Source organism: Artemia franciscana, chromosome 6, assembly GCF_032884065.1.
Source record: "Artemia franciscana chromosome 6, ASM3288406v1, whole genome shotgun sequence".
Taxonomy (NCBI): domain Eukaryota; kingdom Metazoa; phylum Arthropoda; class Branchiopoda; order Anostraca; family Artemiidae; genus Artemia; species Artemia franciscana.
Genome location: NC_088868.1, coordinates 16,395,399 through 16,410,759, shown reverse-complemented (window position 1 = coordinate 16,410,759; position 15,361 = coordinate 16,395,399). Strand labels below are relative to the sequence as shown.

The 15,361-nt window shown below is 35.6% G+C and overlaps 1 protein-coding gene across 4 annotated transcripts in view; it reads right to left on the bottom strand.

The window, feature by feature from the left end:
* Positions 1 to 3,731: 3,731 nt before the first annotated feature.
* The window catches only part of LOC136028104 (uncharacterized), a 49,491-nt gene continuing 37,861 nt past the window's right edge, over positions 3,732 to 15,361 (bottom strand). For all 4 annotated transcript variants that reach the window (XM_065705733.1, XM_065705731.1, XM_065705730.1 and 1 more), the window contains 2 exons: positions 8,418 to 8,638; positions 3,732 to 4,140 (listed from right to left, as the gene is read on the bottom strand). In XM_065705733.1, the coding sequence (XP_065561805.1) occupies positions 8,564 to 8,638 (75 nt within the window). In that variant the 3' untranslated portion in view covers positions 3,732 to 4,140; positions 8,418 to 8,563. The remainder of the gene's footprint in view (positions 4,141 to 8,417; positions 8,639 to 15,361) is intronic.

The following is a 15,361-nucleotide window of genomic DNA, read 5'->3' as shown; positions in this document are numbered from 1 at the left end:
AAGGCACTAGAACTTCTGATTACTAATCCGATGAGCCTACTCCGAAATTTATACGATCACCCTTTATATACCTTATATGCCCCAGGGCAAAAATTACAGCCCTTGCCCTAAGGACTGTGGGGGGTTGTCATCCTCAACAACAAAATTTTGCGAACTTTCAACTACGTTGAACAAAATGGCTATTTCAAATTTTGATTGAATGTATTTAGGGAAATGGTGGGCATGAGAGGGGATTTAGTTTCCCTCTTTTCACTTTCAACTATTAAAAAGGGCACTAGCCCTGTCAATCTCCAATCGAATGAGCTCGTTTCGATGTTTCTAACACAACAAATGGCCCCCTATAGTTTCCATCAGTTGCATTTCAGGAAAATACGAGATGTGTGTTTCAAAGGGGGAGGCGTGGGGTTATCCGCCCCCTGATAACTGAATGTTTAAAAAGGCACTATAAATTCTGATTTGCAATCCAAAGATCCCCCTCCAAAGCTTATGCGATCACCCTTTCTACATAAGCCTTATATGCCCCAGGGCAAAACTTACAATCCTTGCCTTGAGAGCTGTAGGGGGTTTTCATCCTCAAAGACATAATTTCCGGACCCTAAAACTACGTTAAACAAAATGGCTAACTCAAAATTTGTATTATTGTGTTTGGGGAAATAATGGGCGTGGGAGGGGTATTAGTTGCCCTCGAATCACTTTTGACTATTAAAAAGGGCACTATCCCTTACAATTCCCAATCGAATGAGCTCTTTTCGAAGTTTCTACGACAACTCCTTCGATAGAAAGTGACCCATTCTAAAACCAAATTCTATGACTAAGATTTTGAGCAAGATCGCCTTTCTAACTGACGCAATCTTTTTAATCAGGGTTCCTTAAATAATTGCTGACTCTAGGAACAGAAAGTAGTAAGTATATGATAAGCTATAAGAAAACTGAAATAATAAAGTTTAACTTAAAAAAGCGTTTCAATTTGTATTAAGTTAAAAGGAAAATAACATGTCTCAGGTCTTCTTTTTAATTGTTTCTTGACTCCGGAATCGGTTCTTTGGCTCATAAGTTAAAAATACTTCATTTTTTCTATTTTTTGCGAATTAACCGCCCCCCCCCCAGATGGTCAAATCGGGAAAACGACTATTTCTAATTTAATCTGGTCCGGTCCCTGATACGCTTGCCAAATTTCGTCGTCCTAGCTTACCTGGAAGTGCCTAAAGTAGCAAAACCGGGACCGACAGACAGACAGACCGACAGAATTGGCGATTGCTATATGTCACTTGGTTAATACCAAGTGCCATAACAAGTAAATTCGATAAGGACTATTGACAATGCCCTAATGCCAATTTCCATCAAAACGAACCTGAGCTGAATTGGAGTTTGGCAACAAAATATTTTGTATACAAAGCATGAGCTATATTTTGATTAATCCTATATAGTTTCTAATAAGGTTCGAGTAGTATTTTGGGTTAGATTTTTAAAGTAACATACTAGAGCGTTTTCTTAAATAAGTTCGGAGACCAAGCAGGCAAACCAAGACAATGCAAGGCAACAGGACAACAAAAGAAAAAAAATTAGAATTCCAAGTACTGACCTTTCTTTATTATAGCTTTCTTAGGCAAAATTGGTTGAGTGGAAACAATTTTCAAATCCGCTTAGTTGCTAAAAAAAAAAATTAAAAAAAGAAAAAAAAATCAGAAGCGCGAAGTCTTTTCCTGAAAAAGCCTCATTGAAATCATGGCTCAAATAAGATTTTTTTTTGCAAAATTATTATTTTCTTTTTTGCTGTGGATAGCTTCGTTTTTTTTCTGTGTCCTTATTCTCCCGTAATGTCAAATAGAGACGGTTCAGAAACTTTTATATCTGTACGATATTTTTACATATCATTTCTCCTTATTTGAGTTCCAGCAATTTCAATTTAAGAAACTCTTTATCGACAGCATGAGAAAATATAAGAAAACGTGGTAATTTGCAGCCAGTTGAAAAGCAGAATAAATTTCAAAAGCAAAGGCAATTTTCACATTCAGCCGTGTCTTCAATAAAGTTTTTCAGGCAAAGCTGGTGTACTTTTTTTTATTTTTCAGGGCAACTACAATGAAAAGGCCTTAACTAATTATGGTGTTTGAAATCGAAAAAGGAAAAATTATGAACTTGTATAAAGCTAATAGATTGGTATTGTGTGAATTTTTTTTAGGTAATTGGGGGATCACTGTTAGTTGATGGGTTGAAAATTGAAATTTGGATTGAATCAAATTTTGAATGAGGGTATATTTGTTTCACGTCTACTAGACTGCCCTTCTAAAGAGCCTTAAAGAGCCTTTTGTCTGGCACTTGACAAGATCAGAAGAGTAATATATTGTAATGTATACTGTAAATACTTAGTTCAGTAAAAAAAAAAAAAAAAAAAAAAAAAAAAAAAAAAAAAAAAAAAAAAAAAAAAAAAAAAAAAGCAAGCAAGTTCTATGGACCTATCAAGATAGAGCGGTAGTAGGCCTTAAAAAATTTTGTCAAAGATTGAGCAAAGCACTAGGTATCAGTCAAGGCCCCTGTTGCTATATCAAGCATTGTTAACATTAAAGACCTACAAAAAGAAAGTGGAACAAAACTTGAATTGGCTCTCACTACGTTTGTTACTAAAGAGAACCCGTCCATCAGCAATATGGACACCCCGCCAGAGATATTTAAACAACATGCACGATTCGTAAGGTGTTCAACTTATGGCGTGCTGACACCTTCCCTCCCCCCACGGCAAAATAATGTTTAACATTCTATTTTTCACTGATTTTGTGAAGAAAGTAGAGATGAGAGCCATTTTTGAAGCTGATCGAAATTTATGAAGAAGATTTGGAAAACAACACCTTAAACGTTTGATGGCGGAAAGAAAAATTTGGCAAAAATTTCTCTAACGGAACAAGGCACACCATGTCAATGCAACTGATTTTCTAAATATTTGTGGCAAAGCAATCTCTCCGAACATCCATATCTTACTTAATATTTTAATCACTATACCTGTATCGACCAGCACAACAGAGCGCTCCTTTTATACATCGGAGAATCAAGACATACCTAAGAAACGTGACGTCTGAAAGTAGGCTAAATGGCTTTGCCAATCTCAATGTCCACAGGGAAATTCTAGTTGACACAGACAATGTATATACCCATACTGACGAAGACTCAATTTTGTTTTGTAAGACAGCTAATATAGGAATATTGTATCAGAATAAAACGTAAAATCGTATTTAATCTGCTGGGTTTTATCAATCATTCTTATAGTCCCTACTCGAAACTTGCATCCAAAGAGCTAAAATAAACTTTAAGTAATGCCTTAAATTACCGGTTTTTCTGAGGATTTTTATTGATTAGCCCGCACTAGACATCACCACCCTTACTTACGGCAACTTACATTCATTCTAAGCTAGCTTTCATTCACTCTTTTCGTTTTTCTTCATTTTAAGTTTCCTTCTCTTATGGATTTCTGCTTGATTTATCAAAATTATTTAGCTCAAACTAAGAGTTTATGCAAAATCTTTTGGATTTTACTTTTTGGTTCTCGTTTGGTTTGAACTTTTTGCTTTTTATGCAAAACTTCCTGTTAAATTTGTATAAGTTAAAAGGAAAATAACATGTCTCAGGTCTTCTTTTTAATTGTTTCTTGACTCCGAATCGGTTCTTTGGCTCAAAGTTAAAAATACTTTCATTTTTTCTATTTTTTTGCGAATTAACCGCCCCCCCCCCCCCAGATCTTCTTTTTAATTGTTTCTTGACTCCGGAATCGGTTCTTTGGCTGAGGAGTAGAGGCCATGGAAGAAGGAGAAGAGCTTGGATGAGCAGTAAATTCATTTAGCGAGGGGTTAGCAAAAGATAATAAATTCAAAATTTTTAAGGGCTCTATTTCTTTTAAAATATTAAAAGGAGAGACAAAAAAGCAAAACAAGAGTTTTACAGATACTTAAATGAACTTAAAGTTGAGAACCCTTGATTTTTCTTTTAACTTTAGAATTAAAATAAGACTGGTCTGTTGCAACAGCTTTTTCTGTGAAGAATTGAAGCTATCACACAAAAAGACGGCAACAGCATACAGACTTCTATTTATTATTAATTAGCATATAGCGAAATTTACTGCTCAGCTCACTTAATTACTTAATTATCAACCTAGAAAAGAAAGAAGACGTTAATTGATGGGAGATAAAAGACCTGTAAAGAAATGATGATAAAAACAAAAACGAAAGAAACAAAGAGCTAAGAGCTCATATGGCACTTATGACGAGGTCGGAAGAGCCAAGAGCTCTTCCGACCCAAGATGTTCGAAACGGGGAAAACGACTTTATCAAGTCAATTTGTAGAGCTCCCTGACACGCCTACCAATTTTCATCGTCATAGCACGTCCAGAAGCACCAAACTCACCAAAGCACTGAACCCCACCATCTAACTCCCCCAAAGAGAGCAGATTCAGTCCAGTTACGTATCTACGACATTTACAAGCATTTTCCAAGATTTCTGGTTTCCCCCTCCAACTTCCCCCAATGTCAACAGATCTGGTCGGGATTTGAAATAAGATCTCTGAGACATGAGTTCCTTCTAAATATCAAATTTCATTAAGATCCGGTTACCCGTTCCTAAGTTAAAAATGCCTCAATTTTTCTAACTTTTCCAAATTAACAACCTCCGGCTCCCCCAAAGAGAGCAGATCCGTACCAACTATGTCAATCTCGTATCTATAACTTGTGCTTATTCTTCCCATCAAGTTTCATTCCGATATCTCCACTCTAAGCGTTTTCCAATATTTCTGTTTCCCCCCTCCAACCCTCTATGTCCCCGTATTCAATTCGAATTGAAAATCGAACATCTGAGACATAAGATTCTTCTATATCAAGTTTCATTGAGATCCGATCACCCATTCGTAAGATAGCTCGATTTCACGTTTTTCAAGAATTCCGGCTTCCTCCTCCAACTCCCTTCAATATCACCGGATCTAATCGGGATTTAAAATGAGTTTTAAAGCACAAAATCCTTCTAGATATCAAATTTTATTAAGATCTGATCAACCGTTCGTAAGTTACAAATACTTCATTTTTTCTAATTTCCCAAATCACTCCCCCCCCCCAACTCCACCAAAGTGAGCGGATCCGGTCCGGTCATGTCAGTCACCTATCTTGGACTTGTGTGCTTATTCTTTCCACCAAGTTTCATCCTGATCTCTCCGCTTTAAGCATTTTCCAAGATTTTTACCCCCCCCTAATGACACTGGACCCGGTCGGGATAAAAATAAGAGATCTGAGTTTCAAGGTCCTTCTAAATATGAAATTTCATTAAGATACGATTACTCTTTCGCAAGTTAAAAATACCTCATTTTTTCTATTTTTTTAGAATTAACCTCCCCCCCAACTCCCCCAAAGAGAGCAGATCCGTTCCGGTTATGTCAATCCCGTATCTGTGACTTGTGATTATTTTTCCCACCAAGTTTCATGCCGATCCCTCCACTCTAAGCGTTTTCCAAGATTTTAGGTCCACCCCCTCAATTCCCTCCAATGTCACCGGATCCAGTCGGAATTTAAAAGAAGAGCTCTGAGACACGATATCCTTCCAAACTTCAAATTTCATTAAGATTCGATCCGTAAGTTAAAAATACCTCATTTTTCTAATTTTTCAGAATTAACCCTCTCCCCCACACTCCCCCAAAGAGAGCGGATCCGTCCTGGTTATGTCAATCATGTATCTAGGACTTGTGCTTATTTTTCCCACCAAGTTTCATGCCGATCCCTCCACTCTAAGCGTTTTCCAAGATTTTAGGTCCCCCCTCAATTCCCCCCAATGTCACCGGATCCAGTCGGAATTTAAAAGAAGAGATCTGAGACACGATATCCTTCCAAACTTCAAATTTCATTAAGATCCGATCCGTAAGTTAAAAATACCTCATTTTTCCAATTTGTTCAGAATCAACCCCTCCCCCCAACTCCCCCAAAGAGAGTGGTTCCGTTCCGGTTATGTCAATCACGTATCTAGGACGTGTGCTTATTTTTCCCACCAAGTTTCATCCCGACCCCTCCACTCTAAGCGTTTTCCAAGATTTTAGGTTTCTCCCCCTCAATTCCCCCCAATGTCACCGGATCAAGTCAGGATTTAAAATAAGAGCTCTGATACACGATATCCTTACAAACTTCAAATTTCATTAAGGTCCGATCACTCTTTCGTAAGTTAAAAATACCTCATTTTTTCTACTTTTTTAGAAATAACCCCCCCCCCAACTCCCCAAAAACAGAGCAGATCCGTTCCAGTTATGTCAATAACGTATCTAGGACTTCTGCTTATTTTTCCCACCAAGTTTCATCCCGATCCCTCTACTCTAAGCGTTTTCCAAGATTTTAGGTTCCCCCCTCCAACCCCCCCATGTCATCGGATCTGGTAGGGATTTAAAATAAGAGCTCTGAGCCACGATATCATTCCGAACATCAAATTTCATTAAGATCCCATCACCCGTTTCTAAGTTAAAAATACTTCAATTTTTCTATTTTTTTTCCGAATTAACCGGCCCCCCACTCCCCCCCCAGATGGTCAAATCGGGAAAACGACTATTTCTAATTTAATCTGGTCCGGTCCCTGATAAGGTTGCCAAATTTCATCGTCCTAGCTTACCTGGAAGGTCCTAAAGTAGCAAAACCGCGACTGACAACCGACAGAATTTGCGATCGCTATATGTCACTTGGGTTAATACCAAGAGCCATAAAAACAAAGAACAGCTCTAAAACTTAAAACTGACCCAGATATAAGAATATGCTAAGTGCGGATAGAGTTACAGGAAATGAAAAAGCTTGTGACACTTTGGACGTGAAAGAAGAAATAATGACAGTCACAAAATAATTTAAAAATTATAAGGCCCCAGGTGATGGTAGCGTTGTGAAAGAGTTTCTTACATATGGCGGCGATGAGGTTAGAAATAAGTAACAAAAGATTATGAATATAGTTTTGAAAAGGAGGGGGAGTACTAGTGATTTCAGAAAACCCTAATCAGACCCCTATAAAACAAAGGTGATAAGAGTTTGATAATTATAGATGTAGTAGTCTGGTTTCTGAATGTAACAAATTACATATTCTGATGATATTTCTTATACTTAGAAATGCTGCATGAAAAAATTTAAGATCTTATCATAAAGCTTGTCATGTACGAGTTACTTGTTGTTCCTAGAGCCAGAAACTATGTGAAGATATCTTCGTAAAAGACTGAGTCAGTTGTCAGTGACAAGCTCTTTTGGAGAGTTAAATGGGAGTGGCCATTCAGATTTGTTGATATTGCCATTTTTCGTGCTCGATTTTTTTTATTTTTTAAAGTAGTCCCTGTTTTCATTAAGTTTATAAATTCGAGGGTTTGATTTATGGTTCTTGTAATTTGCAAGAATTACGTATTCTTTTTGCTGAAGAGAATACAACTTTTTAATTAATTGATTTTCCTTTTTAAAATGACACTGTATCTGAATGCATAGTACTTTTATGTTTGCGTTAGCTTCATGTTGAGGAAAAAGCATTTAAAGCTGGAAAAGCCGGTATGTTATATGAGTGAGTGTCTTTGGTTATTTGATTAGGTAAGAATCTGAACTATCCATCAAAATAACTACAGAATGTTTGTGGAAAAACTAGGGGTATACTAAAGTATATAAAAAGAGGAAAAAAAGTAAACTAAGAGGAAAAATTGAGAAAAAGAGCAAAAGGTGACCCAACAGAATCATGGATTAAACAAATAAAATTTGCTGAAAAAATAAGAAGAATTGAAAGAACAAAGATGATCGAAAAATAGCTTTACAGAACGCAACAAAAATATATGTATATGTATTTTTATTACTTTATAAGGGTTGGACAGAAAATTCGGTGGTGTGACGTGGGGGTTTTCAGACCAAGTAACACCCCACCCTCCTGAATATGGCCCTGGGAGCAATGGTGACCTTGAGTTGGGAGGCAATTCGTCTTTTATTTATAAATGACTTATTTCAAGTGTTGTGAAAAAAAAAACAACTAATATAAATACTAATAGTTTTAAATCCCACAGAAAACACCTGAAAATTACTAAATTCGTCTGTTACTAGAGCGTGTAATTTGGCCTAGATATAAAAGAAGCATTCAACTTATGAAATTTAAACGAAAATTGTGTGAAATGAATATCAATTTTCAGTAATACAGAAGACATACTGTTTTTAAAGGCCTGAAATAACTCGAGACAGACCGACATAAAGCTTCAGGGTTGTTGATAGAATGTTACAGATTTTTTTTCGCATTATTTTGTTATCAGTAGCTACCTAGATTGAAATGGAACAAAGATGAAGCTGAAAACGCCCAACATAAGATGTCTTTGCAAAACTGGATTAAGCAAGCAAAAAAACTGCAAGGAAAACAAAGGGAATGAATAGAGAGGAAGAACAACGGTGAGAGAGCCAACTTACCAATATCCGAAATGAGACGCAATTGCAGAAACATATTCACTAACACTTGCTAAAGGACCCTCTTGAAGAACATAGTCAATTCGCCTGCCTTCGTTTAAAGCCCCGACTTGCATATTAACAATTGCTGGGTCGTCAGATCCTCTGAATTAAGCAAAACCTTCGTCAAGAAACACATCCTGTGCATTCTTCACCAATCCGCTGGTAGATGAACTTGAGTGAAGCTAGAAACGAACAAAGGCAAGTATTTAGCGGTTCCACTCTCCATAAAGAAGCACTATAGAATCCTGGATAATGCTTGAAAACATTTAAGACTCTAATTTAGTTTTTGGGTTTTGTCAAGGATTAAATGATCTGGGAGAAGAAATTTTCCAGGGTGGAATACAAGGGAAGAATGGGTGGCAGAATATTAAGTGAAGCTTTATGGACATTAAGAAGTTGGGCAAGTTTATGGGTACAGGTATGATTCATAGGAATCATTTCCTGTAATTTATTTGTGATTTAATCTGGATTTAAGGGTGTGAATTTGTTTATAATTTGAATAATGTTATATTTTTTGTATTAACTATGGTCCGTCTATATCAGTTGATATTATTCTAAAATAATTATATCTTTTTCAATTGCGCGATCACTCTTGTATTTTACTACAAAGATACAGTTAAACAGGGTGTTGCTGAAAGTTTATTTTTTGACACCAAATAATCAAGGCCATTTAATGACCAAACAAACATGTGTAACATCAATGATGAGCTTTGCGAAATAGTAGCAAAGATTTGAAATGTCATGGGAATATGAACAAAATAGGTTACGTGGGTGTAAACCATCAGCCAACAATGAAATACATTCCAAGTTTGAATGTTGGACCAGCAAGGAATTCGATGAGGGAGGAAACAATTATTAAAATGAAAATTTTAGCTCTATTTATTGCTCTAAAATTTCTGGTTCTGTTTTCTTTCATTTTTTTCTTTTTTAACTGTTTAAGCCTCTCATAATTCTAATAATAAACTTCTTCTAATAATTTTGACTTGAAGACGCGTAATAGTCTCGAAATACAAGAGTACAGTAGAGACGAAAGTGAGGAAATAGAGCATAGTCGAAGGAGCAAAGTAAATAGTAGGGAAGATATAAAACATCATTTATGGGAGAATGAACGGAATTGGTAACTTGGTTGTAAGCCAGCAATGAAATATATCCGAAGTCTAAATCGAGGACTAATTGAAAATTGTACGAGAGAGGAAGCGCTTGCTAAATGAAAATTTTAGCTCTATTTATTGATACAAAATTTCTGGTTGCAATTTCAACGATTATTTTCTAAATTTGTTTAAGCCACACACATTTGTAATAATTGTCAGTTGTAGACAAATGATGGTTTTGGATTGCTGGGGTTAAGAACAGAAGAGCTCAACAAAAAAAGTGGTACAGTCCTCAGCCTGAAAGGAAATTTCCGGAGCGAGGGAACGCCTCTTCTTGACGAAGATAGAGGGAGGCTGGGATCCTCTGTGCAAGCAGGGGTAACAGTGATAAGGCAATAAGGTCCATGAAGATAGTAGGCATCCTAGCTCTTGAACTTGGAAAAAGAGGGGTGCGAGGGGAGATAAAACAGGTATTAAAGGGTTTACCTGTAAGGATAAAGTTTTTTTTAGAGAAACAGTCAAAACACGATCAGTTGTCAGCCAAATTAGCAGCATCAACTTTAGCAAACTCCATATCCATCATTTACTGAACAATTAAATCTTTCATATTTAACCGACTTTAAATACTCTAAATCTGTATTCAGAACCGACTATTTTGTTAGTTTTTTTTTATACCAAGGTTAAGAACCAGAAAGATAAATGTCAAGGTGTTCAGAGGTGGGATTAGTATTTGGATGATAAATTTTCATTTGTACCAAACAAAGTCGTAAAAGTGTACCAGACACTAAAACTTCTAGCGTGCGTTTCGAAGGATACTTCATCTGGGTGCCAAATGTGATCCACTAGTCTCAGGATATTTTCAAATATGGAACACATGAGTCTCCTTGTTATTGGTCGCAAGTTCATTTGGCTCAAATAATTTTCCCTAAAGTAATAATTTAAGTTGGAAAGGGCATCAAGTGACGTATTTACTTTCATAGTAGCTAAACTATGTGAAAATGTAAATATTTTTCTCAAATATACATGCTTTAATTTGAGTCGAAATATTTAAGGTCGCATTGCTATTGGTTCAATTGTACCCCGTAGTTGTACCCTGCAAATGAAACGTTCTCTACCTGATCAAAAGCAGCATAAATAATTAGCTGAGTGCACCTCTACCTATGTAAGTACTTTACCAATGTATCACATGTTAAGTATACTTCAGCAGGCCTACCATAAAGTGGGAAGTAAATGAGCCTCGTTTTTAGAGTGTTAAATTTGATGCCAACTTTTCAAACGAATACCTTAAAAAGAATTTTCAGACAAAATCATAGGGTTCCTTCAAATCATAAAACAAGAAAGAACAATCATGATCCATCAGTATTTTTACAACAATAAACGGAAAGAATCCTAACACGACCATCCCAGGAGGATTAAGTTGAGGATTAAGGATTAAGTCGAAGACTAAGTTGACTTTAACTCGTTTTAATTTGTAAATATATCGTCTTCTTTTTGCTGAAAGCAGTCATCTTTTTAATCGTCATCCTATAAATGACGGAGAGGTGTTCAAAACTTGAAAATCCGGTACATTTTCATGGGAAGGCGCGAGCAAATTTTCGAGAAGGAAATACTAATAAAAACAACATAGCAGAATCTGAACTACCCTTCCGAAGAACTTAAAAGAATCTTTGTAGTGTTTGGCGCTAATTAGATTAAACGATATATCGAATAATATAATAATGAATAATAACTTTGAAAAATATAAAATCAAACAATAAAAACAAACTTCAATTTCATTAACAAATATCATGGAAATCCAGATTTGAAATTAGTCGGGCTCAGGATAAAGAAAGATACCTACTGGCTACTTTTGGCTATCCTATACTTTGGCTATTCAAAATCAGCGATATGTCAATATTTTCCCTTGAGAATTGTTTCTACCTTTCAGTAACCAAATAGAAAAAAAAAGTCTTTTTAAATAAAAGTAAACATCAGCATTAATGCAAACATAAATTATTGCGAAAATGAGAGGGGTGCCCCTAATGTATGTTTTTTAGCACTTTTAAAACGCTTCTTATTCTTATATTAAAAAGAACCTGAACTAAATAACTCTTGTGTTTCAGGAGTTATTCTTAAACAATTGGGACAAAGTCAAACTTTAGCGTTTAGAGCGAGGCATTGAGGAGAAGATATCACACCTCATATACGGTATGATTTCTTTTCGCATACAAGTTTCAATATTCGACTTCTATACATAAAAGTCTATCGCCTGCCTTATTTTCATAGTTTGTTACTCATGATTTTGGGCTTTATTGCATATTTTATCATTGCCTCAGTCAGTTCACAAGTAGATTATTTTCGCTATGTAAAATTTTGCCTGCTTTTCATACTTGTTTATTAACTTCGAATAACTAATGCAATACTTTTATCCAAAGTTGAAAGGTCCAGCGTCCATTTAGTATCAGTAGGAACACATTTTCCCCCGTTTCTACCTGCTTTATTCAAACAGGTTTGGGCGATAAAAATAGGAATAGTAATTTCCAATTTTCAAATATTCAATATTAGCTACTAATTCAAATATTAGACTTGAGATGAAAAGAAACAAAGTATTTTTTTTTTTAATGTACAATAAAGAAAAGGGCTCAGAGATCCTGGGCTAAAATTCTTTATAAATTTGTTGGCCTTTAGGAAGGCCGTTGCGTAGGGGGACTGGGACAGTTAAAAACACATTTTGAAAAAATGACTGTCTTAAATTTTTTTATTCAATATATTTTGGGAAATCAAGTGTTAGGCAAGTGAACCCATTCATAAACTAAAACATTTTGAATTAAAATCATGTAGTTGGGGCCATCAAAGTGCTATTAGTAAAAAAAAAAAGCCAAGACAGATAGTCTATGTGAGTGAGAGGCAAATCTGGAATAAACCCTTTTTAGGAATGTATGAGAATGATGTCATTTCACTTGTTGATAGATAAGTTTATCATTCAGTCATCCATAAATCATTCCTAGGGCAGAATTAAGATAGTCTTAGAACTAAGGGATGAAATATCGGATTGATTTTGGGTTGACGCGTCTCCAATTGCCTTCAAATGGCTCATGAAAATTCATAGACAACTTGAATTACCCTTATTACATGAGTATCTACCTTAGTTCTTCCCCAGGATAGATGATATCAAGGAGCTCTAGAAAGTGTAACTTCCCCGATTGTTGCGAAAAACACTGACAAAAATCTAAGCTATGCATTAATGAGTTTTACTAAAATTATTTAAGGTTAAAAACTTCAAATTCTTAGTTAATATGCTGAAAAAATGTAAATAATAATATCTTTTGCTTATTACGAGCTTTTAAATGGCTGAATTTGTATTTGTCAGTCATTTCTAGATGAAAGGGACAACAAATAATTAATTATGATCAGCTTCTAGGATGCCCCCTAAGCAAGCCCCGGCAGTTTTTCAAAACAGATCGAGCGATTCTGGCAACCAAAAACAAAGTCGTCCAAGAAATCGACAATATTGTTCTGATCAAGATTCGAGACCAGACAGTCATTTACAAGTCAGTCGACACAGTTCTGGAATCAAATGACGCGGTTAACTATCTAACAGAACTTTTAAATTCGCTGGATCTCCCAGGGATTCCACGGAACGCACTACAACTAAAAATAAGCGTACTAATAATCCTGTTGCGAAATATTAACCCGCCAAAGCTTTGCAACGGCACGCGACTTGCTGTAAAAAAAAAGCAATAGAAAACGTAAAAAAAGCAATGGAAAACGAGGCAACAATCTTGACAAGGCCTTTCGAGAGCCAGGCTGTTCTCATTCCTCGCATTCCCATGATTCCAAAGGATCTGCCTTTTCAATTTAAAAGATTGTAGTTCCTAATTCGATTAGCATTTGCAATCACCATCAACAAAGCTCAAGACCAATCATTAGAAACATGCAGTTTAGATCTGAATACGGATTGCTTTTCCCATGGACAATTATATGTTAAATTTCCAAGATTTCAAGGCCAATCACTAGAAACATGCGGTTTGAACTGAATACGGATTGCTTTTCCCATGGACAATTATATGTTAAATGTTCAAGATTCGGTAAACCTGACAATCTATTCATATGCACAGACAATGAGACAGCGAAGAATGTTATATACCCGCAAGTTTTACGCAGTTGAAAATTAGTACCTTGCATATCCCCTTTTTTTAACCGTAATATATACAATGATCTAATGGTTAAATACCATATTTATATATATGAAGAGAGGCATTACAAAATGCGCGTTACATAGCAGAAAACTACTCGGATGAAATTTTACTCTACGATGAATAACACAATCATCTCACGCTGTAAATTCGAAAATAAATACTTAGCGTTCACTACTTCCACAATACCTTCAAAAAGTGCCTGACACCCTGTGGCAAGGGGTATTAAGGGTAGCTTCATAAGCTTTGTGCAATGAAGCGATTTACTACTTAGAGACGAGTAACTGGCACTGACACCTCAAGTGTTGCTGGGGCGCGCAGCAACGCGTGGCAGGGTTTCAGCTAGTTGTAAATAATTATGATTGGTAGGAAATGTTCATTATCCTGTTATACTTAGAAAAAGTACACCCAAGAATAATTTATGACTTACTAAAATTTGATAAAAATAGAGAAGGTTTTAAAGTATGATATGATATACAGCAGTTCTTGATTTTTCTATAATTTGTATGAGGAATAATTTATTTACCAGAAGCACGTCAATAAAATAAGATATTTCCATAATTCCCAAGATTACTGAAAGCTCTAAAGAGGTGTTATGCGACATGCTTTGAGAATATCATAAATCTACACAAAGTCCTTAGGATAACTCCTCCAATGCCAAAAAAATGAGAAATAGCAGTCCTCGACCCCCTGCCTAGGAAAATTCCACTGACCCCCCCCCCACCACAGAGACCACACCTTTTCGTGGTTATGGCTAAAATTCGCTCAATCAGGTCTTTTAGGAGATCTAAATGTTCGCATTGAACACCAATGTATTCTTGGAAGTATTCAAATTCAGAGGGTATCTGTTGAAATTTGTAGACACTATAGGATTATCGACTTGTTTATAGAATGCAAGCAATTTTAAGATATTGACAAAAAACTGAAAATAAATTTGTTGAAATGAAAGAGTTTAACTGACATCCAATGGATAAAAAGGAGTTTTACGGTTGTTTCTGTGAGATTTTAGATGTTTCCATTTCAGGGATTTCATGAATTAGCAAGTGGAAACACGTCCACTAAAATATATTTACAAATAAAATACAAAAAAATGTGCCAAAAAAAAAAAAATAACAATCAGTACTTAAGCCTAATTTCTTTTCATCAAAATTATAAGCCAAATCGCAACCTGAAAGCGCAATAATTTATTCTATAAGAAACCAAAATTTTTCATATCTTTGGTCATTTAGTATAATTTTTTTTTGCTTTTTCAGATGGCCCATGTGGGGACTGTATGAACCTCTCTTGGTTAGCAAAACAAAAAGTCAGCACTTTCTCTGAGAGCAAAATTATCCTATTCACTTCTTTTTCGCTATCAGTAACGAAATAATGACGAAGACCAAACTGCCTTCCCATAATACAAATACAGAAGAGAGAATAATGAAGACTTTTTTCCCAAGACAGTGAACGAGCAAAATCTATTTGAATTTTTCGGCCCCATAACTAAGGGCCGTCTTCAGCAAAGAAAATAATAAACAATAACACACAATAAAAGTTCTTGGTTAAAAATCCATTGTTAAAATAGCCTAGGCATCATTACTTCTTAAGGAATATTTCAGCCAAGACTGGCTGAAATATTCAAATAGATTTTGTTCGTTCA